This window comes from Numida meleagris, chromosome 8 (assembly GCF_002078875.1).
Source record: "Numida meleagris isolate 19003 breed g44 Domestic line chromosome 8, NumMel1.0, whole genome shotgun sequence".
Lineage (NCBI taxonomy): Eukaryota > Metazoa > Chordata > Aves > Galliformes > Numididae > Numida > Numida meleagris.
Genome location: NC_034416.1, coordinates 19,327,721 through 19,351,640, shown reverse-complemented (window position 1 = coordinate 19,351,640; position 23,920 = coordinate 19,327,721). Strand labels below are relative to the sequence as shown.

Genomic DNA, 23,920 nt, shown 5'->3' with positions numbered 1-23,920 from the left:
GAATGCCTGGTCAGGGAGAAGTAGATGAAGCAGACAGCTGAAAGAAGTCTGATGCTTGCAGGCCACTAAGGGCCAGGGCACTAAGCTACACCTAGCGTTGTTAATGACATAGCAGAGCACAAGAACACCATGAAATGCTCCTGGTAGATCTCATTTTGGCTCTATCCATCTTTTGGCTCTCATCTTCCATGTAAGCAAGCTGCTGCCTTTCAAAGGATGGTGTGCAATTCCTGTATAGCATAGACCTCAGAAGTTCCCAAGAGGGCTTCTGTCATCTTACATCATGCCAGAGTGTCTTGTAGCAGCAAGCAATGGCCTCTCTGGAGTTATCCTGCTGATCAGTTTGGTGTTGTGAATGTGTTAACACATGCAAACAGGACAAACTGCCTACAAATTCTAGGAAATCATTTCTTGTCCTATGAGCAAAAAGGAAGCTGTGTCTGTAGGAGGTATGTGTGCATGCACTTGCTTTAAATAGTACTGAATAGAAAGAAAGGGGACTGGAAAAAAATGACTGCAGAAAGAAAATTACTGAGACATACGTATTTTAGCCGCTCACATGATTCATAAGTTCCTGGCCTTATTGAGTGAGGGAGGCCTTCAAGAGGGAGATAAGTGTTACTTAGCTGTAAGATATTTTCATGGTGATGTGCTAATCCCCTCTAGATCTCAGAAAAGATTTCAAAGTAGCAATTAGGAAATTCTGTAGTATGTTGTAGGAACATGGGAACATTTCTGGAGAAATGGAGGGATGAATTTTAACATATCATAGAATCACTAAGATTAGAAAAACCATTAAGATCATCTAGTCCATCAACCTATCACCACCATACCCACTAAACCACATCCCCCAGTGCCACATCTCCACATTTCTTGAACACTTGTAGAGACAGTGACTCTACCACTTCCTTGGTCACCCTGTTCCAATACTTCATCACTCTTTCTGAGATGAAATTTTTCCTAATATCTAACCTGAACTTCCCCTGGTGTAACTTAAAGCCATTACCTCCTGTCCTATCGCTTTTATCTGAGAAAAGAGACTGACCTCCACCTTGCTACAACGTCCTTTCAGGTAGTTGTAGAGAGCAATAAGGTCTCCCCTGAGTCTCTTCTGTTCAGACTGATTCATCCCAGTGAGAGCCTAAAAGTGAACATAGTACTTGAGGTGCTGCCTAAGGGAATAGCTAGCTAGGATGCAGTTTATCTGCAGGAGTCCTGCTTCCTCTGCTCTTTATAGTCTCTAACTTGAAACAGAAATTATATTCTTTAATGTTCTTTAAACTGGATGTCAAACTGTTCAGATTCAGTGAGTTGCTCGGGACCTTGTCTCTCTACACATTTACACACAGCTACATACCATCAGTGCTCTGCTTATTCTGTTTTTCAGTAACTCTTAATTGCACGATGAATTCTCTCACGCTACAAATGTGTCTTCATGGAGCTAACTTTGGTCTTGTTTATTAACTCCGATCAGCAGTAAGGGAGACACAATCTATCCAACGAGCACATGGCAGCCACAGAAGCTCAGGACACAGCACCTCTGTTTCTTTGCCTTCCAGGAGCCTTGACCTCAACAGAAACATCTGATGAACCTAGCCATGGTATTTTGGCTGTCTACCTCAGCTCATCTGCTTGGATGGCATTTTGCCTGTTAGCAACGTAATATACTACATTCTGGAGATGCCAGAAAAGGGAAGGTTTACATCTGTAACTTGCTAAGCTCTGTTAAAATAGCTTTCTTTTGACACTGAGCAATTACACAAAGCATGTTGACTTTCTCTTTGTACAAGTGACTCATTATCATGTAGTTTCTTGTATGGAATCCAACCACCTTGTTTCCCAACATCTGCAAAAACAAGTATATACTTCAAAGCAGAACTTTTTTTTTTTTTTCCTCTTTGGAGGCTGTTTTAATATTGATAATATCAAGGAATCTCTGTTTCACCTCATAGTTATAGTTAAGGGAATGATCATCTTCTGCGTTTTCCTATGCCTAGAGCAAACTACAGTCAAGGTTCCTAGGCACTGTGATGATACCACCAGTAGTATCACATTAAATGTCAAATCAGACTGGCATTCTGTTTAGCTGAGTTTCAAAGCCATGGGAAGAAACCATGACTCAGCTTCTGTTGAAAGCCACTAGTTAGATGTGAATGTCTACCTCACTGCTTTGTACCCACAGGTAATCTGTTTGCATCTGTTTGTGTCAAGTGATGCCCATTTGCTTTGATATGGCCATCAAAACTGTGCAAGCAAGGAGAACTCCAAGCCTTGATAGTGCTTTATGAGTCAGATGAAATGTATAAACTTTCAAAATGTTGCTGGATGCTGAGGATATGTCCAATGAAGTACTTTTTCTATTTGATTATCTAAGAAATCTTAGATGATGTCAGGTGTGAAATGCTTAAGTGTGAGTGAAACACTGCAGCAGAACAATGCATTGATGCTGTCTGCAGACTCTGCGTAGCTACTTTGCATTTGCCTCTGTTAAAGATCCAAAGCAAAGCTGATCACAACTCAGTATAAGAAACTGAAATCTTACATGCTTAGAAGTGCCTTTCAGTCTGCCTCTTTAGCACACCAAGTCTGTGCTTGCAAAACAGGCTAGAATGGAAGACCAAAACTCCTGGCTCTAGTAGTGGTCAAGATAATTTCTGAAGCTAAGCCTGACTGAGTGTACATCATTCATTCATAATCTCAAGTCAGCCATTAGCTCTGAAACCTAAAGGTGATCATGCAAATGTAGCACCACAATATCTGGGATAAATGCAAGAACCTGTGTTGCTATATAAGCTCTTGCTCACTTGCCTTTGCCCAGTTGGGGATGACCACATCATGATTTCCAGAGTCCTTGGCAGGACAATACATGAGGCTTATGGCAGAAGACTGGGTTACACTGCCAGCAGGGTCAAAAATGGCTTTGGTATTCCCTGGTTTTCCACAGACGAATATGAACACAGGATAGAGAAATGTGGCTGCCCTTCTGCACATGCCACAGAGATTCCCAATCTGTTCCAAGAAACAAAGCAAAGTGCAGCATGCAGAAGCTCATAGCATCACAGAGATACCAGTTCACCTCAACATCACACCAGGACAATTAGTATCAGCACTGTTTTGCACTGATGTGGCTTCCAGTTTCACTGTTCAATTATTTCTGTCAGCACAGAGACCTCCAAACCGTGCTCCCATAAAGGAGTTGTTCCCTTTTTCTTTTGCACTCCCACAGCAGTCTCTCCTCCATGTCTCTTCCAGTTTGGCTAAATTTTCTTGTAATATGATTGATCAGAAGTCTATCTTGTCAGTCTTGCAGTTCAGACGTGCTCTTGTCAGACATTCTACATTCAGAATGACAGATCTAAACCTAGAGCTGAAATGAAAAGAGATAATGGGAATAGAAAAAAAAAGATCAGGAAGAAAACTTTGCAATCCATTCAGAACATCATGCTTCTGCTCTTTCAAGGCTGAAGTGTGTTGTATTGCAACAGCAAAGAAGTCACAGAAAAGTCCCTCAATCTAACAAGGAGCAAGGAATTTCAGTAGTATGAGAAGAGTCATATGCTTGTTGAAATTACAGTAAACCTTCTCCATACACTGCATGCATTAATTATTGATAAGAGTTTAGAGAAGAGATTCACAGAATCATAGAATCATAGAATGGCTTAAGTTGGAGGGGACTTTAAAGATCATTGAGCTCCAACCCTCCAGATATGGGCACGGTTGCCACCCACCACATCAGACTGCCCAGAGCCCGATCCAACCTGGCCTTGAATGCCTCGAGGGATGGAGCATCTGCAACCTCTCTGGGCAACTTGTTCCAGCACCTTCCTACCTTCTGAGTAGAGAAATTCTTCTAAACATCTAACATAAATCTTAACTCTTTTAGTTTAAAATCATTCCGTCTTTTACTATCACTATCAGACCATGTAAAAAGTCAGTTCTCCTACTGCCTGTAAGCTTCTTTCAAGTACTGGAAGGTCACAATGAGGTCTCCCCAGAGCCTTCTCTTCTCCAGGCAGAGCAAGCCCAACTCCCTCAGCCTGTCTTCATAGGAGAGGTGCTCCAGACCTTTGATCATCTTTGTGACCCTACTCTGGACCAGCTACAACAGCTCCGCAACCTTCCCCAGGAGGGAATGATGCAGCCCCAGGCCTGGACACAGTACTCCAAATGGGACCTTCACAAGGGCAGAGCAGATGGGGACAATCTCCTCTCTGTCCGCTGCCACCCCTCTGTTGATGCAGGCCAGGATACTGTTGGCCTTCCTGTCTGCAAGTGCACACTGCTGGCTCAGGTCCAGTTTTTTGTCTACCAGGACCTCCACATCCTTCCCCGCAGGGTTGCTCTCAATGAGTTCTTCTAGTCTCTGATTGTTACCTGACCTTGCTTTGACAGTACTCTTTATAAGGAAGTGGAAGCAAGGGCTCAGTGTTATGCTAACATAGAGAATGGGAAAAGGACATGGAGGAGAAGGACCAGGAATGCAACTGCATCTGCAAAATAAATTCAACTAAAACTGTGTGAAAGAACAATATAATGTCTCCCTTCTACATTATGTTCTCTTCTTCATGTATACTGATATAAGAAGAGTAGGCATAAAAAATATGTCTATTATGAGACACACACACACACACACACACACACACACACACACTCACAAGAAAAGAAAAGAGAGATTAGGACCAACTCCAGTCAACTATCCAGCTAAATCTACTGCCTCAAACCTTGTATGGTGCCCTGCAAGGAGACTGTTGGCAGTGTGAGAAAGACTTTGAGAGTCCTCTTTGAGTTTGCAGTAGTGATTTTTCTATTGGCACATTTCTACTGGCTGGTCATTTGACTACTGTTCCTATATGGGTACAAGGAAAATATTTTCATGCAGCCAAAGGCAACCTTTCAAGCATAGCTGAAAAGGAGTAAGTTATTTACAGTTCTGAATCTATAGGAAACCCCAGAGCAGGTACTTATCAGGAGCTGAAAAACTCGGTTGTTAAAATCTCCTCCCGCAACATACACATTTTCTACAGTTATGTCCCTGAACTATTCATTGCTTTACTTCCCAAACACAACATAAACAAAAAATATATATATAATAAAAAAATAAAATTCTCATTTAGTGCCCAAGCAATGAATAATATTAGTGCTCAGTTAAATATGAATAAAGATTAACTGCCTTGCTCATATTAATATATAGGAAGATCTGATGCATAAATGTTAACACAATGTAGCAGAACTGTGCTCATTTTAGTTTTAAATCAGAATTAGAAGAATCTATCAAAATTATTTTTACTAAACTTAGAAGCACATGCTATTTTTCCTATAAAGGGAAAAGCATACATGAACATGCCAGCTGAGATGAAGATAATCATAAAGGCTCTGAAAAACGGGGAAAAAAGACAGGGAAAACAACTGCAGTTAATTCTCCTTTTCAGCATCTAATTGACCTTAAAAATGGTGAGTCTCCAGCCTTTCCCATGCATTTCAATGCAATGGAGAATGTCCCTTGCCACAAACAGATCTGATTTAATGTAGTTCTGACTGAGGATAAAGACAGAAGAGTCAGTCTGTGGTACTCTCTTCACACTGAAAATTGTCCAATTCTAAAAGCAAATTCACTCAGCTCAGTCATCCCAATTAAATTGTCAGCTGCCATTCAGCTAAGCAGAGATAGCACGAAGAATCCAAAATAATCAGTCATTATGGCATATTTACAAAGGCATCACAGAAATTCACATTTGCTAGAGACAGCCAAGGAAAACAAACACATGTTCATACATATATGAACATATTTACATATGCTTCTTCCTCCGTATATCACATAGTAAAAAAATCTCTTTGCTCTCTCTGGGTTATTCTCTTGAATCTTTTGCATATATGAAAATAAGTGGAACTACTGCTGAAGCTGCAGTATCTGATTGCTGAAACAGTAACCTCTTGCTGGAAGCAGAAAGTATTAAAAAAATAGAAATTTCATTGAGCTGTTTCTTCGTGGGTGTCTATAACAACTCATCTAATATGCTGAGCACACAGAAACCCTGATCTTACGCTAATGTCAGCCTGGCATAACCCCACATGCCTCTAAAGGAATTTCTATGCTGAGATCAGGATCCAGACCAAAGCCAGGTAGTGGTGCCCTGTGGTGGTGCCAGGCACAGATCTCCCACTGACATCTCTGGAGGTTGTGCATGAGTGCCAGTGGGAGTCCTTTAGATTCAGGTCAAGACATCTGAAATCCTCCAGCTTTCTTGTTTCCAGTTACGACATTTTTATCAGAAAGAGTGAGAGAGAGTTCCCTGCCAAAGGTTATCTCCAAGTTCATACTATGTGTCCTTACACTGCCACATCCAATAGATTGCTAACAGCCATTGTAACAACCAGGCTTACCTGGGACCAGTTTTGTGGAGCCAGCACAAATTTGTGCAGGCTGCTGCAAGATGGAGGACAAACTGGGGTGGCACTTGTGGCCATGGCCAGCCTTTAAATGTTTTTGAAATGGTCCTCTGGAGTTCAGATTTCAAGAACAAAAGCAACACGGGCAATTGGAGTCTGCTCAACAAGAACGAAACTCATCCAAATGAGCAAGACACCTTCCCAGAGTATTCTGCACTGCCTTGAAATGCCACCAAAGAAGGGTGAGTGATGCTCTACCACTCTCAGCCTCCCTGAAGAGCACCAGTTCCGGTACTGGGCCCCACTGAAGGAAGCATCCCAGACATTTCAGACTAAGTGGACATTTGTGCCCACACAGAAGCAGCTTCACTCACTACTGGCCACCTAGAGGCCAAATTTCTGCGGAAGCTGCACTGCAATGCTGTCACCTCCTTAACTCCAGCAAGCTCTGTGCCATGACCACTTCCCTGTGGAGGCTGTTCCAGTGCCTGACTACCCTCTCAGTGAGGAACCTTTCCTTGACATTCAGTCTGACCCTTCCCTGTTGCAGCTTCAAATCGCACCCTAAGGTTCTATCATTGGTCACCAGTGAAAGGAGATCAGCATTTGCCTCTCTATTCCTCTTCAAGCCTACAGGCTGCCATGAGGCCTCCTCTCAGACTCCTCTCCTCTGGGCTGAACAAACAAGGAACTTCAGATGCTCCTCACACACTTTCCCCTCTAGACCCTTCATCATCTTTGTAGACCTCCTTTCGACACTCTGTAATAGCTCTAAGTCCTTTTTGTACTGTGGCGCCCAAAACTGTACACAGTACTCAAGGTGAAGCCGCATCAGTGCAGTGTAGAGTGGGGCAATCACTTCCCTTAACCTGCTAGCAACACTGTCCTTGAGGCACCCAAGCCTGTGGCCTTCCTGGCTGCCTGGGCACACTGTTGACTCATGTTCAACTTGCTGTTGATCAAGATCCCCAAATACCTTTTAGTGCAGCTGCTCTCCAGCATCTCATCCCCCAGTCTGTATGTATAGCCAGTGTTGTCCCTTCTCAAGTGCAGAATCTGGCACTTGCTCTTGTTAAACTTCATGAGGTTGGTGATTGCCCCACTCTCAGATTTGTCTAGATCTCTTCATAAGGCCTCTCCACCCTCTACAGAGTGAACAGCTTCTCCCAGTTTAATATCATCAGCAAACTTACTCAAAACACCTTCTAGTCTTACATCCAAGTCATTTATGAAAACATTAAGGAGAACTGGCCCTAAAATGGAGCCCTGGGGAACCCAACTAGTGACAGGCAGCCAGCCTGATGTAACCACATTTACTATAACCCTCTGTTCCTGACCTATTAGTCAATGGCTCACCCATCACATTATGTATTCGTCTGGCTGTATGCTGGATATTTTGTCCAGAAAGACACTCCAAGAAACAGTATCAAAAACTTTACTGAAATCTAGAAAGACAATATCAACTGGCTTCCTGTGGTCAACTAGATGGGTCACTTTTTCATTAAGGGAAATTAAGTTAGTTAAACAAGATCTTTCCCTCATGAACCCATGTAGCCCGTGACCAATGATTTCATTGTCCATCAGGTGTTTTTCAACAACTCCCAGCATAATTTCCTCCACAATTTTACCAGATGTTGAAGTGAGACTGACAGGTCTGTAATTACCAGTCTTCTTTCTTGCAGTTCATGAAAAGTGGAACATTTGCCGACTTCCAGTCAACTAGGACCTCTCCAGATTCCCAAGATCCCTGAAAAATAGTGGAGAGAGGTCTTAACAATGACATCAGTCAAATCCCTTCATACCCTGGTATGAATCCCATTGATCCTGTGGACTTACATGCATCCAGTTGGAGCAGAAAACCAGCACAAGTTCAGGTTTGGCTAGGAGTTGATCATTACTGCAGCCATGGTCCTCCTGTTTGGGGCACCTGGAGATGCAGAGTCCATCATCACCGTTGAAGTCAGATGCAAATAAAGCATTAAACATCTTTACACTGTCTATGTCCCTGTTTGTAAGATGATCATTCTCATCAAGTAACAAGTCAATGTTCTCTCTAGCCTTCCTTTTGTTGTCAACATATTTAAAAAAACCTTTTTATTGTCTCCACAGTATTGGCCAGTTTCAACTCTTACTGAGCTTTGGCTACACAAATTTTCACCCAACAAAGGTGAACAGCAGCCCTGTAGTCTTCCCACATTGCCTGACCTTGCTTCCAGCAGCCATACACTTTCTTTTTCTACCTGAGCTCTGGAAGATCTCTGTCCACCCAAGCTGGCCTTCTACCCTGCCTGTTTGACTTCCAACATTTTGGAATTGCCTGTTCCTGGGCTCTCAGAAGGTGGTACTTAAAAAGTGACCAGCACTGATGGACTCCAATGCCTTCAAAAGTGGTTTCCCAGGGAACCTTACTGATTAGTTCCTTGAGCAGACTAAAATCTGCTCTCCTCATACCCAGGGTTGAGATTTTGGTGGCAGTTTTCCTCCTATCACCAAAGATTTTAAATTTGACCACTTCATGGTCACTATTGCCAAGATGAGCACTAATCGCCATTTCACCCATGAGACTTTCTCTGCTCACAAGTATCAGATCTAGGAGTGTACCTTTCCTCATCAGCTCCCTTAGTACCTGTACCAGGGAGCTGTCATAAAGGTGTTTTCGGAATTTCCTGGACCTGTTTGTCATCAGTGGTGTGGTGTTCTCAGTTAATGTCTGGCAAGTTGAAGTCCCGCATAAGGACAAGGGCAGTCGATCTAGATGTCTCTCTCAGTTCCTTAAAGAATAATTTATCAATGTTATTCTGTCAAAAGAACAGTTATCTGTATTAGTAAAAAAAAAAAAAAGTTAAAATTTAACAAAACAGTTAACAATTTAACAAAACAGGAAGAGAGGCTTCATAAGTCCATGACTGCTGTGGAAGAGAAAGTATTGCAATGCTTATACTTGAGATGTACAGATCCACTGACCAATTCATTGCCAAATGGAGGATAAGCTGGGAATCTTATCCCTATATAATTCCACCAGCATTACCAGCTTGAAATATAACGTCAAACACTTGAACGTACCAAAATAACAACAGGATTTCAAGTTAGAAAGCTCATATGTGTAAGGATGTAAACTCCCCAGAGAAGAGGTCATAGCTGAAATCTTGGCACCACGAAGACACAGGTCAAATACTGGTGGTCAAACACTGATGTTTAGGTCAGGATATGATGTACTCTTCTATTGTGTTTTGAGCAATAACAACTCTGGGAGCTACTTTATATGCTGTATTACTTTTAAGGCTTCTCTCCAGCCTGGAATTCTTTATTCCAAGTGATTCTCCCTAAAATATGAATGCAGCCACCATTCTTGTAAGTTCTAATTGTTCATTCAATTTTTATTCATGCCACTTTGAGTCATACATCATACTACAGAGTCGTTATTTGTAACTTACTGGTGTCCACAAAGAAAAATACTGTAGGGTAGTTTTCAGATAAATGACTACTGTTCAGAAAGAGCGAAGTTTCAGCTTAAAGTGATGTGGGAAAGACTACAGCAAAGAAGGGAATATTTTTTACTGTAGCAGAAAAAAAAGAAGTCTTTATTTGTGAAAAAAGAAGTCCACATTTTCTCAGTGTTACGTTTTTTATAACACAAAAACCCAAACAGAAACCGTCTCTTTCTAAAAGCTACATCAACTTTCCTGTTTTTTGCTGTTGTTCTCACTTACTACACCCCCTTTTCAGAGACAGGCACATCAATTTTCCTGTTTTTTTTTTTTTTTTTTATAAATGACTTGTCTTTTCAGCGTAATTTCTTATTTTCTTTCAACTTGAGGCAGCTTCTTGGCCTGCATTGTACTGAGCAAGCCTTATCCTCATGAGCCAGAAGCTAGCTTCACTCATGACACCAGAAGCCACCACCTCAGTCCCACAACCTCATTCACACCTATGTAACTTTACACAGTGAAGTATTCACATTGATTATATGCATAAAAAAGAACTTGAAAAAGTCCTGTAGATAAAAGTGAATGTCTGATCTGAAAACATTTTTCTGTCAATTAGGGAGCTATCCCAATCATTACCATTGGCTATTGCAGGAGCTTGCAAGCAACAGGACAAATGCTTAAGAACAGGTTTCCCTCCCTGCTTCTGAGAGGAAGTTGAGCATTCAATACACACATTCTCATTTTTGAGCCAAATTCTGATGCGGATTTTTCTGATAAATAACAATGAATGGGTCCAAGCTGCAAGTGTTCTTGTAGCTATGGCAATTCTCAGTCAGTTATTTTCACAGAAGAAACAGGAAACAAAAATCTTTAATGTCTACCCTCTTTCATTAAATCTGGTTCAAATTATTTGGGAAGGGATGGGACCTTGACTGATAGCCAGATATCTATACATACTGCATATATACGTAGTGGATAATTACACTTCTATTAGAAGCCAGAAAAGCCAATGAGTGCTCAAACAATTTTTGTTCAGTTGGCAACTGCCCACAAACATGGCATGGAATGAACTTAATGGAAATAATTTTTGGGAGCACATGAGTGTCCGAAAAATATTCAGGTTATTCTGCTCACCACGGAGCAAGCACAGAAATATGTGACCTCTGCGCGTAATTGCAACTCAATGACATGGCTCTCATTCTGAATGTGGAATATGAAATGTCTTCTGTGAACTGTTCAGAAAAAATCCTCAGGCCATGATTATTGACATGAATTTTTTGATGTGTAATTTAATTAAATACATTCATAGAGTCAATCAGAGAATCATAGAATGGTCTGGGTTGAAAAGGATCTCAAAGATCATCGAGTTTCAACCCCCCTGCTGAGTGCAGGGTTGCCAACCACTACACCAGGCTGCCCAGAGCCACGTCCAGCCTGGCCTTGAATGCCTCCAGGGACGGGGCATCCACAACCTCCTTGGGCAACCTGTTCCAGTGTGTCACCACCCTCTGAGTGAAAAACTTCCTCCTTACATCTAACCTAAATCTCCCATCTCAGTTTAAAACCATTCCCGCTTGTCCTATTGCTATCCACCCTTGTGAACAATCATTTCCCCTCCTGTTTATACGCTCCTTTCAAGTACTGGAAGACCACGATGAGGTCTCCCCGAAGCCTTCTCTTCTCCACACTGAACAAGCTCAGTTCCCTCAACCTTTCTTCATAGGAGAGGTGCTCCAGCCCTCTGATCATCTTGGCAGCCCAGAACATAGTTGGCCTTCCAGGCTGCCTGCGCACACTGCTGGCTCACGTCCAGCTTCTTGTCCACCAGGACCCCCAACTCCCTCTCCACAGGGCTGCTTTCAAGTACTTCTTCCCCCAGGTTGTATAAATACCTGGGATTGCCCTGACCCAAGTGCAGCACCCTGCACTTGGCCTTGTTGAACCTCATTAGGTTCTCGTGGGCCCACTTGTCCAGCCTGTCCAGGTCCCTCTGGATGGCTTCCCTTCCCTCCAATGTATCGACTGCAGCGCTCAGCTTGGTGTCATCTGCAAACTTGCTGAGGGTGCACTTGATGCCATCGTCTATGTCATTGATGAAGATGTTGAAGAGGACCGGTCCCAAGGCTGAGCCTTGGGGTACACCACTCATGACCGGCCTCCACCCTGACATAGAACCGTTAATCACGACCCTCTGGCTGCAACCAGCCAACCAGTTCTTAACCCACTGAACAGTCCATCCTTCAAATCCATACCTCTCCGATTTGGAGAGAAGGATGTGGTGAGGGACCATGTCAAAGGCTTTGCAGAAGTCCAGAAAGATGACATTCATCACCCTTCTCCCATCCACTGATGCCATCACTCCATCATAGAAGGGCGCCAGATTGGTCAGGCAAGATCTGCCCTTGGTGAAGCCATGCTGGCTGTCTCGGATCACCTCTTTGTTTAGTACGTGCCCTGACATGTCTTCTAGGAGGATCTGCTCCATGATCTTCCCAGGCACAAATTCAAGGAAACAAGAAAAATACACTAAATCAATAGAATACATTATTTATCATGAATAATTCATCTGGAGCAACTCTTCCTCCCACCTTCGCAGAAAGCCAGCTCAACATTTAGGGCACTGGAGTCCCACTAAGGCCCTGTCCTGAGGTCTTAACCAGGGGCTTTTATGGCCAGCATTCTAGGCTGGCCTTCTGCCTAGGTCTGAATTTCACCCATTGCCCCCACTCCTCCCATATTGTTAAATACGTCATTAGCACAAGTGGGATTTGGATTCTTTCAACTGTACCACCATAAAAATCATGATATAGAGACATTTTATCATGCTTCTTTTACTACTAATAAATAAGGGGAAGAAACCTCTCACATCAACCCATCTGACTTGCAAGAGTGGATATTCAGCACACTCATACGTAAACTGAATTATGCAAAGTGAGCACCATTACTAAAGCATATGTGTTCAGTAAAGCAAGAAGACCTGACAATTTCAAGAAGACTCTCCGAATGACTAAAAACATTTGCGTTCACTTGTGTTTGCATGATGGGATATTTCCAGTTAGAAACATTCAAGGAGCGTAACATGTAGAGATCTCAGAACCTTTTTTTTTTTCCACTTCTGATGCTCAGCAACATCGGCACAGAAGATCCATCTTCGGGGAGATTCATCTCACTGTCCCACTCAGAGAAAAAGAACACACTGACATGATGAAGCAAAGCACTTCTAAAAGTATTTAGCCTACTCAACTAAATAAGATGTAAGTGCATGCTTTTAAGTTAAACATTTGCTCAAGGATCTGATCCAAAGCCCACTGAAGTCAGTAGGAGTCCTTCCACTGACACCAAAGGGCTTTGGCTCAGACATACTACTCTGCTGAATAGCAATGAATGCAGCCGTAAATATCAACTGTCTCACAGTTCTTTGCTGGGACCCATGCTAAAAGAATTGTGTACAAGGGCAGGTGACACATTTTTCTATGCAAGAATGAAAAAATAGTTGGATAAGCTAAAGTAAAATGCACTCTTAACTACACAGAGGTGAGTAGATCTGGCAGTATTTCAGGTGTACAGGCTACCTGGGGTGCTTTATGACAGACAGATTATATATCGTATTTCCTCCTGAAACTGACATCATAGTTCACAAAATATGCATCGAATTTTCAAGAAAGTTGTGACTCCACATTAATAACACAAAACATCAGAAAACTGATAGTTTTACTGCTGTGTTTTGCATAGCTAGTGTAAGTTCCTGCTGTGCTGACACAAAATGGATTACCCCAGACACACTGAAACAAATCATGGTGAAATCGCTTTGCAAAGTAAATAAATAAATATTATCCTAAAATTATATAATGGATCTCAATAATGTGTATTCTTAGCTAGGATTTGAGTCCTTGCAGGAACAGCAACGGAAGGAAGAATTACTAAGCATGTTGATTTCAAGTCACAGTTCATTAAATTCTTTTATTTGTACAGTCGTAGTCATGAAGCATCAGTAAATAATATCCTGAAGTTACCCATGGCTCTCCAGATGCTTGAATGGTTGGGGGAAATTGAGCTAAAAATGCATCCGGAAACATCATTACAGGTAACAGCAAGGGTCATTACTGACTGCCAGCAAAGTGCAACTCAGCAGACACCACATATAAATAAGTCCCAATCACTCTGCAGTGCCCTTCTGCCCATGGACTGAAGTACCCCCTTGCTCTCCTTCCACGGAGGCTTTGTCAAAATCACCCCTCTCCTCCGCCAATCTCGGAAATACATTGCATCAGCTTGTTGTTGCTGAGCAGCACTGGTGAGCAGGGATGGCTGCCAGGGCCGCAGAGGGCAGAGGTTGCTAGCTGCTTGCTCCCTGGCCTTCATACTCACCCTCCTCCTGTTGCCCTTCCCTTGCCCAAAGGAAGGTAGTGAAAGCCAGATTGTCCTTTTGCTCTTTCCTCCACAGACTCTTTCCAGTGTTACTGGATGAGCTAAAAGCCTGGATTACAAGTAACAATAATTTTGCATGCTTCTCACGGCAAAATCTGGAAACTGCTTATTTCCTTAATACTTTTAAGTGAGGCACAAAAATATCCCATTTGTAGCATAGGAAAGATTCCAAAAATGTACATACTCATGGAGAATGTCTCCAGCTACAAACAGGTTCACATATACACACGAAGGCATACAGGGAAACAACCCCTCAGAAAGTGAGAATTCCTGCTGAATAGTAATGAAGATTATCTCAGAACAGTGAGTCAACATGGAAAAAGCATCTTATATTATGGATCACAGGGCAAGGATCACTAAATACCTAAACCTACAAATTCCGCCACACTAGTCACCATGTTTTGTTCACAAAATTCAGTCTGGTAATCTATACTACAGGTATAAATCTCTCCTTACATGCTACCAGTATCCAAGTTTCCTTGATAGTTTCTAATGATCAGCAAAGCTCAAATACTGCCCTCCATCCAACTATCAGGGATTGCTGCTTAGCCAGTTGCTCTGTTCTTTTCTTTATTCCATAAGACTTTTGGTGGATGCATATGATTTTGCTTTCTTCATTTACAAGAAGAGAGACTGATAAACTGACAGAGATATGTGAGAAGCGTTTAACATCCATCTGCAGATAAAACGTGGAGAAAGGAAAAGAGTGTCACATTTCCAGGCTTACTCTGCTCCTTGATATTTACTCTCACAGAAGGACAACAGCATGATGCTTGCTAGGCAGTAAGAGTAATGATCTGTGCCAAATTTTACCTGCTTATGCTTCCATGCCATGGTCTGGCATTCTTTTTCTTGCCAGCAGATAGATGAAGTGGTGGCTCTAGCACCATGCAGGAATCAAAAGTTGCGCTGGTATATATAAAAGCACAAGACTAACACGGCCCATCTGAAGCTGGTTCAGGCTGGTATCAAGTATTTCATTTTGCACCTGCACCGGAGAAGTCTGTGAGTGGCCCCCTGGGAAGCAGGTACAGGATAATCAAGGGTTCTTCATCAAGTACACATGGATGTTAGCAAGGATAAAAAAGTCAAATTGAAGGCAGACAGAGATACAGAGATGCAGAGAAGACAGCATTTTTTAGCAACGGGAGAAAAAAGCTCATGGAACAATTTACCAAATATATACCAGATTTTCATCATAGGAAATGGCTAAAACATGCCTGGTCATGCTATCAGTTTTTCAGGCTCCTTATTTTGTTTTGTTTTGTTTATTTGTTTGTTTCCTATGAAGTATGATCTAATTTAAGCAGGAATTAATTCCAACTTAGCTTATGGAGTGTTAATGCAAGATCATTAAGACACAGTGGGTCCTTTAAGCCTTATAACGTATAAATCTGTAAGTTTCTACATCTCTTCATACCTTTGCCCCATAAGGAGGATGAGGGAATACAGCAAAGTAATTGGGCAAAATGAAACCTTCCCATTGCATACAAACCAGGTGCAGGACCGTGTTTTCCCGAAGCCTCCCACTGCTAGAGGCTCCACGGCAGCCGCTGCCTGAAAATGTTCCTCCATCCAATGCACCAAATAAGACAGGTGGGGAAGAAAGCTGTTCTTTTATACTCTGTGTTTTTAATTGAAGGGGTTATAAAACACTTTGGGCATGCTGAGAAATCATAATTTATTCCTAAATAAAAAGCTGTAGCTATTTTCCTTTTTTAAATCCCCATTTCTCCTCCTACAACAGAGGTTATTATACAGATACATTTGCAGTGTAATGGAATCAGTATCATCTCTGTGTATTATTACTGTTGCAATCCCTTAACACACTGTTCCCTCCATCCCACACGAGACTGGTAATTACTGCTGAGACATGCCATTTGTACACTTTCCCTTCCCAGGGAGCTTCAGCAGTTAACACAAATGCATTTCCGTTGTACTAGTAAACACAGGCAAGCGTGACAACGTATGTGGCCCCATGAGCCACTTTCAGGACACAACCCTTGCCGACATGAAAGCTGCATGGCACCAAACCTCACAGCCATGTACATGTGAGAAGGAAATGCAGAGGATTTGCTTCTGCCTTCATCTTTTGCTGTGCATTGCAGCGAGCCCTGAGCACTGGCCATGCCGTGCAGGGTTGTCTGGGGGCAATGTGGAGAAGGCAGGTTACAGCAACGTGCATGTGCCTCTGCTGTGTGCCCGCACGGGCAAGTGCATGTCTGAGCATGCTCCCTTCAATGAAACAAATTCAGCCTGGGCCCAGTTTTCCCTTCTCCCCTTAGGCTCGTGCCTCTCCTCTGGGTTCCAAAGACCTGAAAGTAAGATGAGGAATGTACTGAAACTGGTCCAATTTTGCTTTGTTTTTCGACAATGTATTATAATGCTTGAAGAGAAATTAAACATAAAAACAAGCAAAAAATCTTGCAGCAAAATCATCTGGCTGCTGTTGTATTAGTACTGTAAAACTCCAGATCTGTCACAGTGATCTTCCCTGATCTTAGCCAATTTTGCTTCTGAATTCAACTGGACAAGCAGGGTTTGAAAGGAGCAGCTCTGATTGTATCTCAAAATCCCAATCTTGTTGAGTTTGGTGCAGCACCACCCCAATAGAAAGCTCCAGAACAGGACACTCCTGTTTTTTCCACAACCACTCCACAAGGGAAGCTTTAGCAGCTCCGATCCCAAGCACCAACTTTAGTACTTCTCTGCTCAGCAGCACTGCAAAGGCATATGTGCTGGCTACTGCCCTTCCTGATTTCAGGCATCCCGTAAGAACAGGCAATACATTTTTGATGCTCCTAGATTGTGGGCTCTGATACTTAATGGTTAAAGACTAATACAGAATGACAGCACCAATCCTGCCAAGTCCAGCAGGCTTTTGGCAGCAAACCTCTATAATCTAGAGAATAAGTGCTTCTAACTTCCTATAAAAATCCTGTAATAACACATGCTGCCATATTGGCACTTCAAAAATTTATTGTGCTTTTTTTTTTTTCTCTCAGTGTGAACCCAAAATCTTATGTTCTTGAGAGAGATGAAGAGCACCAATTCGCTCCTATCAAACACGCATCTGTGCCCTGGGCACGGTGCTTAAGCGAAGTCACAATAGCCTACACCCAGCATCTTGTTCTTTCAAAACGCAGCCAAATACTACCCCATAACATCGCGATTTGGCAGCGGGATGGCTCCAGGCAGTGCCAATGGTCACGCTGGATGTGGTTTCGCTGCTCAGCACTCGGGTGAGCTTTCCAGAGCGCGGAGCCAGCCGAATCGGCGGAAGGTGCTGAACCCCTTGGATGGCAGCGAGCGGCCCCGCGGCGAGCAGCTCTCGGGGAAGGGAGCTGCGCGGCGGGTAGAGAACTGCCGCCAGATCCGGGTTTCGCAGCACCGCTGCTCCGAGAGCCGGATTGTGCGCGTGTGTGCGGCTCGCCGGCTGGCAGATGCCGAGGAAGCTGGCTGACTTGCTATTTTGAAAGCACAGATTTAGAGACTCGGGGCCAAAACTCCGGCCGCAGGTACCTCCGCTCGCTGCCGTGCTCCCCGCTATTCGGACTGCCGGAGGGCTCCCGCGGCGAGCTGTCGAGCCGGAAGCGGAGCCGCCCGCGAGAGCGGCTGGGGGTGTGCGAAGAGGGGGGGGGCTGGGAGAAACGTGTCCCCCCCGCCCCCGGCGTGACGTCAGCGCCGGTCCGTGCGGGGCAGCCGGCAAAAGATCCGCGCCGCGCCGCGCTCCGCGCAGAGTCGCCTGCGTTCCTGCAGCGGCGTATCCGCCGCTCCTCGCCCGCTGCTCGGCCAAACTTCCCGCCCCGCCGAGGCCAGCACAGCACCGCGCGGCACCGCCTCGCCCCGCCGGGCTCCTGAGGTGGGCGGCGGGCGATGCCTCTTCCCACCGGGTGCCTGGCTCCCGGGGCGCGGCGGCGGCGCTCGGCGGCGGCCCCTGCCCCTGCTGCCCGCTCGGGCACCCCGAAAGCAGGTAGGAGCCGGGGAGCGGATTGGCTCCGGCGCGAAGGAAGGCTCGGGGGGGTCGGTCCGTGGGAGCTCTGCTGCCCCCGGGATGGGGGCAGGGAGGGCTGTCGATAGCTTATTCTCCTTCTCCCCCCTACACTCCTCCCTCCCCCCATTACTCGGGTTAAAATAACGATTAGGGAATGGAGTTGTGGAGCGGGGTTGCCCGGTGCCGCGGCAGCAAGGACGGAGAAGCTCTGCTGGTGGCGGCCACGGAGGGGCGGGCGGGCAGCGCTGGGATCCCGGCTTCGGGAGACCCCTGCGGCGGGGCTTTCCCAGAACGGCTTCTCAGGCAAAAAGTGAGCTGAGGGAGGGAGAATTTCAGAGGAGTTTTGCAAGTCGTTGCCTTGCTGCCCCCTTAAAACCTGCTTTGCCCTCCCCTTGCAGCCTCTGCTCCTGGCCGTTTTCACTGGGGGTTTCTTCTTTCTCTCCTTACCTTCCTCAAAAGGTTTGACTGTAGGTACTGAAGCGGGGATCAACGGCGCATAAAGATGCTGAAGGGTGTTTGGTTGCTCAGTTTGTTAACAGTGGCTGGGATCTCGCAGATAGAGAGTCGCAAACCTGCCAAAGACATTTGCAGCAAGAGCCGCTGCCCTTGCGAAGAGAAGGAGAACGTGCTAAACATTAATTGTGAAAACAAAGGATTTACAACCGTCAGCCTCCTCCTGCCACCACCATCCAAGATCTACCAGCTCTTCCTCAATGGGAATGCACTGACCCGCCTGTTCCCCAATGAGTTTGTCAACTACTCCAACGCCGTAACCCTCCACTTGGGCAACAACGACATGCAGGAGATCCACACAGGGGCCTTCAGTGGCCTCCGCACCCTCAAGAGGTTGCACCTCAATAACAACAAGCTGGAAGTGCTGAAGGAGGATACGTTCCTGGGCTTGGATAGCCTGGAGTACCTGCAAGCTGATTACAACTACATCAGTGCCATTGAGGCAGGGGCCTTCAACAAGCTGAACAAGCTCAAAGTGTTGATTCTCAATGACAACCTCCTACTGTCCCTGCCTAGCAATGTCTTCCGCTTTGTGCTCCTCACCCACCTGGACCTGCGGGGAAACCGGCTGAAGATGATGCCTTTTGCTGGTGTGCTGGAACACATTGGAGGCATCATGGAAATTCAGCTGGAAGAAAACCCCTGGAACTGCACTTGCGACTTACTGCCACTTAAGGCCTGGCTAGACACAATCACCGTGTTTGTGGGTGAGATAGTCTGCGAAACCCCTTTCAGGCTCCATGGGAAAGATGTGACTCAGCTCACCAGGCAAGATCTCTGCCCTAGGAAAAGCTCCAGTGATTCAAACCAGAGGGAAAAACACCCTGTCCTCTCAGACCCACACGTCTCAAAGTTATTGCCCACAGCCAACTCTGCCATCAATCCCACCAGAGCCCCAAAAGCCAGCCGCCCCCCCAAAACCAGGAATCGCCCCACACCCCGTGTCACTGTGTCAAAAGACAGACAAATATTTGGACCTATCATGGTTTACCAGACAAAGTCTCCTGTGCCCATCACCTGCCCAGCTGGCTGCATCTGTACTTCACAGAGCTCGGACAATGGCTTAAATGTGAACTGCCAAGAGAAAAAGATAAGTAATATCTCTGAACTCCACCCTAAGCCAACCATTCCAAAGAAACTTTACCTTACCAGTAACTATCTGCAAGTCATTTATAGAACTGATCTCATAGAGTACAGCTCTCTGGATTTGTTACATCTAGGAAACAACAGAATTGCAGCGATACAAGAAGGTGCCTTTACAAATCTCACAAGTTTACGCAGACTTTATCTTAATGGAAACTACCTTGAGATTCTGTACCCTTCTATGTTTGATGGGCTGCAGAGCCTGCAATATCTCTACCTAGAGTACAATGTCATTAAGGAAATCCTGCCACATACCTTTGATGCTCTTAGTAATCTTCATCTGTTATTTCTCAACAACAACCTGCTCAGATCTCTGCCTGACAATGTCTTTGGTGGCACTTCCCTCACCAGACTCAACCTAAGAAACAACCATTTCTCACACCTGCCTGTGAGAGGAGTCTTAGACCGGCTGTCAGCTCTAATTCAGATCGACCTCCAGGAGAACCCCTGGGACTGCACATGTGACATTCTGGGGCTGAGGAACTGGATAGAGCAAGTCACTGACCAGAACAGCCAGCAGTCAAATCCTCCTGTTGTTATCAATGAAGTCATATGTGAGTCTCCCACCAAACACTCTGGAGAGCATTTGAAATTCCTGAGCAAAGAAGCCATCTGCCCAGAGAACCCCAGCTTGTCAGATTCATCTCTCCTGCCCATGAATCAGAACACAGATATGCCCCATCTCCTTGGTATCTCGCCCAGCTCCTATCCGGAAATACACACAGAAGTTCCACTATCTGTCTTAATTTTAGGCTTGCTGATTGTGTTTATTTTGTCAGTCTGTTTTGGGGCAGGCCTGTTTGTCTTTGTCCTTAAGCGCAGGAAGGGGGTGCAAAGCATGCCCAGCAGTGCTAACAACTTAGATATCAGTTCATTTCAGCTGCAGTATGGGTCTTACAACACTGAGACCCACGATAAAACTGAAGGACATGTTTATAACTACATTACCCCTCCTGTTGGACAAATGTGCCAAAACCCAATCTACATGCAAAAGGAAGGGGATCCGGTTGCCTATTACAGGAATCTCCATGAGTTTAGCTACAGCAGTCTTGACCACAAAAAGGAAGATTCCACCAGTCTTGCATTCACAATCAGTGCAGCTGAATTACTGGAAAAGCAGTCCTCACCGCGGGAACCAGAGCTACTGTATCAAAATATTGCAGAAAGGGTCAAGGAACTCCCGACTGGAGGATTAGTTCATTATAACTTTTGCACCTTACCCAAAAGGCAGTTTGCCCCTTCATATGAATCAAGACGCCAAAACCAGGACAGGATAAATAAAACTGTTTTGTATGGAACTCCCAGGAAATATTTTGCAGAACAATCTAAACCCGAGCATCCTTTACTCCAAGGAAAGCTACAAACAGAACCGGACTACCTCGAAGTTCTGGAAAAACAAACTGCAATCAGTCAGCTGTGAGGGGGGGCGTTGTGAGACAAAGAAAGATTTTTTAATGAGCTCAGCATCACATTTGATTGATTCTGAACTCAGTGCTGATGTCATCTGTCACATTCCAAACATTTTCACTTTTTAAGTTGAGAGAGAGAAACTGAACCCTTACCGCATAACAGGGAGATGGTGTTGCTTTTGCAATATTCCCTTTAAATTATTTCTTTCTCTCTCTCCTTTTGACCTTTCTGTAGGAACTGTCACTGCAAATATATGTTTCTGTAATAGATCTTGCATAATTCTTTTTGATTTGGAGGGAAATGAGGAAGAGAGTCTTTGGTTTTATTTTTTTCTGTTTTTTCATTTTGAAGTGGAATCTTAATGTGGTACGTAGAAGATCTCCAAAGATCTTTTTCCTGGACTCTTGACATTCTTTTGTAAATAATAATATACAGTACTGCTGTTCCAATTACCAAGTCTAGCCACTGGGCGTCACTTTTTTGTGTTAAAGTGCCTTTGCACTTTAAGTACATTATTACTTAATTGTTGCTCTTAGCTTTGATAAATTGAACCTATTTTAATGTGTTGTATTTTTGAAATTAAAAGAAAATAAATTGTAAAATAGACCTATATGTCAGCTGCTTTAAATCAGAAGCTTTGATTTATAGGAAAGCTAGGAAAGCTACCCTTCTTTAAATGAATCTAGTTCTAGGACCATAGAGACTGGACTGTAATTTATTGGGGTTTTTTTTGTTTGTTTTTTCCCTTTGAGTTTGTTTAAAGCAACTCACTGAAATCAACTGAGGATTTAACAATGGACTAGAGGTTATCAAATGCCTCAGCTGGGAGTAACAGCTCTTTAATAAAAGACGTTTAACACAACATCATAGTGAACTGAACAGTTAATGTCCTTCTTAATTCATTGCATTGCAGTTCTAACACAGTAATGTCCAGTGGTTTAAAATTATTTTCATATTTAAGAGAGCATTACTCACAAAATTTATGCATTAAATTGGGCATTTTTATATATTTTATGACAGTTGATATTTGTAACCTTTTTGACTGAAACTAGAATGTCCTGCTGCTGCAAGATATAGCTCTTTTCTATCTATCTATTTATTTATTTATTTATTAAGAAGGGACACCAGCAGGGGTCATCCCATGCCTCATCAATTTTGTTAACATAAAGACAAATGAACCAACAGCAAAAGTAAAATACGAACATAGGTCTCTCCATTCCTCCAAATGAAGGTAGCAGAGCTCAGTAACATGCATCCTACTCACTTTCAGTAGTCTGAACTGTGTCAAGTTTTCTGTCTCTAAAACAAAAGTAATACTGCAATATCACCTAGGAAACTTTTAAGTCCATTATCTTAAATTTTATAAAATGTTTTAAGTTAACTGCATTCACTTGGTATTAGTTTTACTAGGGCCATCGCTGCACAAATGCAGTATGTCTTCTCCTTTCCCATTAACTCAGGCCTGTTTTACTTCAAGCTTTACCTTATCACCTTCAATTTACATTTCCTTCCTGGAGAATATTGAAACCACTTTTATTAACAAGTCAAACTTTATTGCACCTTATTAGCTTCTAAATAATTTCTAGATGCAAACAGTATTGTGTGATTTAAACAAACAGCCCTTATTTTCAACAAAACCAGTTTTGTTTTGTCTATTGTAAATCCTTATGCAACTGGGATGGTGATCTGCATATAAAGTAGGCCAGGCTTTTCAATTCCTTATTAAAGCAATTGATGGAGTCTGAAAGAAGCACACTGTTTCCTTTTCATAAATAGGTTACTGCACATAATAATCCTTTATTATCGTGCAGAGATTGAAGTGGCCTCTGCTGACTGATTTTTAGAGCTTTACTATAGTTAGTAAAACAGTATGTACAGCTTGAGAAATTTTCAGCAATAGCATTTGAGCTATAAATGACTACAATCAATGTTGTTCTAATCAAGACTTTGCCAAAAGGAAGTCACTTTATATTTAAGAGCTAGAGAGGCTTTCCATGTGTGTTGCCAGATATCTGAGTCATTCAGCAAACTGTCTTCTAATGATTGATGTGACATCTGAGTACATTAGTATGTTAACACGTCAATTCTTTATGTTCCAAGTCCATAGCATCTATGGCTGTCCATTACATCAGGTTTAAAACTGAAGTACTGAAGTAACAGTCTTCAAAATGGTCTCACTTCAAGAAGGAGGTGAAATGGTATCACATTAGCTGAATTCGGAACATTTTGACTAAAACAGCATCCATCTTTGAGTGAGGTATTTGTCTGAAATCTTCCAGTAGTGACTGTCCTGTTATGGCTCCTTTCCCTGAGTGCTTAAAAGCATTTATTGCTTAGAAAAGTATAAGGATGATTTTAAAGTATTTTAAGCTATTAACTCTTTCCATATATGATTTTAGTATTGCCTGAAAAACAAGTCATGAGCTGTAACTGGCACTATAGGAACTAGGATATTATTAGCTATTGCTCTCTAGCAAAACGGACCCAATTACCAGGTTTGTTTTTTGCTTAGAAAAATTTGTTTTTTTTTTGTACAAAAATAAGCTTTCAGTTTTATAGTGTTTGTGAACGACAGAGGTATTTGATTCTTTTAGTAACTTCGTTTATTTTTTTTATC

At 43.4% G+C, this 23,920-nt stretch overlaps 1 protein-coding gene and 1 long non-coding RNA gene across 2 annotated transcripts; one reads left to right on the top strand and one right to left on the bottom strand.

Moving 5' to 3' along the window:
* Window positions 8,052-9,154, bottom strand: LOC110403039. The gene is made up of 3 exons (XR_002441462.1): window positions 9,014-9,154; window positions 8,224-8,314; window positions 8,052-8,134 (listed from the first exon to the last, which is right to left on the bottom strand). It is a non-coding gene; the product is annotated as an uncharacterized LOC110403039 (long non-coding RNA).
* On the top strand, window positions 17,919-21,915 carry SLITRK2 (SLIT and NTRK like family member 2). The gene is made up of 2 exons (XM_021406569.1): window positions 17,919-18,216; window positions 18,697-21,915. The coding sequence occupies exon 2, from the start codon at window positions 18,740-18,742 to the stop codon at window positions 21,311-21,313; it is 2,574 nt and encodes an 857-aa protein (XP_021262244.1). The 5' UTR covers window positions 17,919-18,216; window positions 18,697-18,739; the 3' UTR covers window positions 21,314-21,915.

What these genes read in the sequence shown, in the direction of transcription:
- SLITRK2 (XM_021406569.1), top strand. Translation starts at nt 18,740, where the DNA reads ATGCTGAAGGGTGTTTGGTTGCTCAGTTTGTTAACAGTGGCTGGGATC.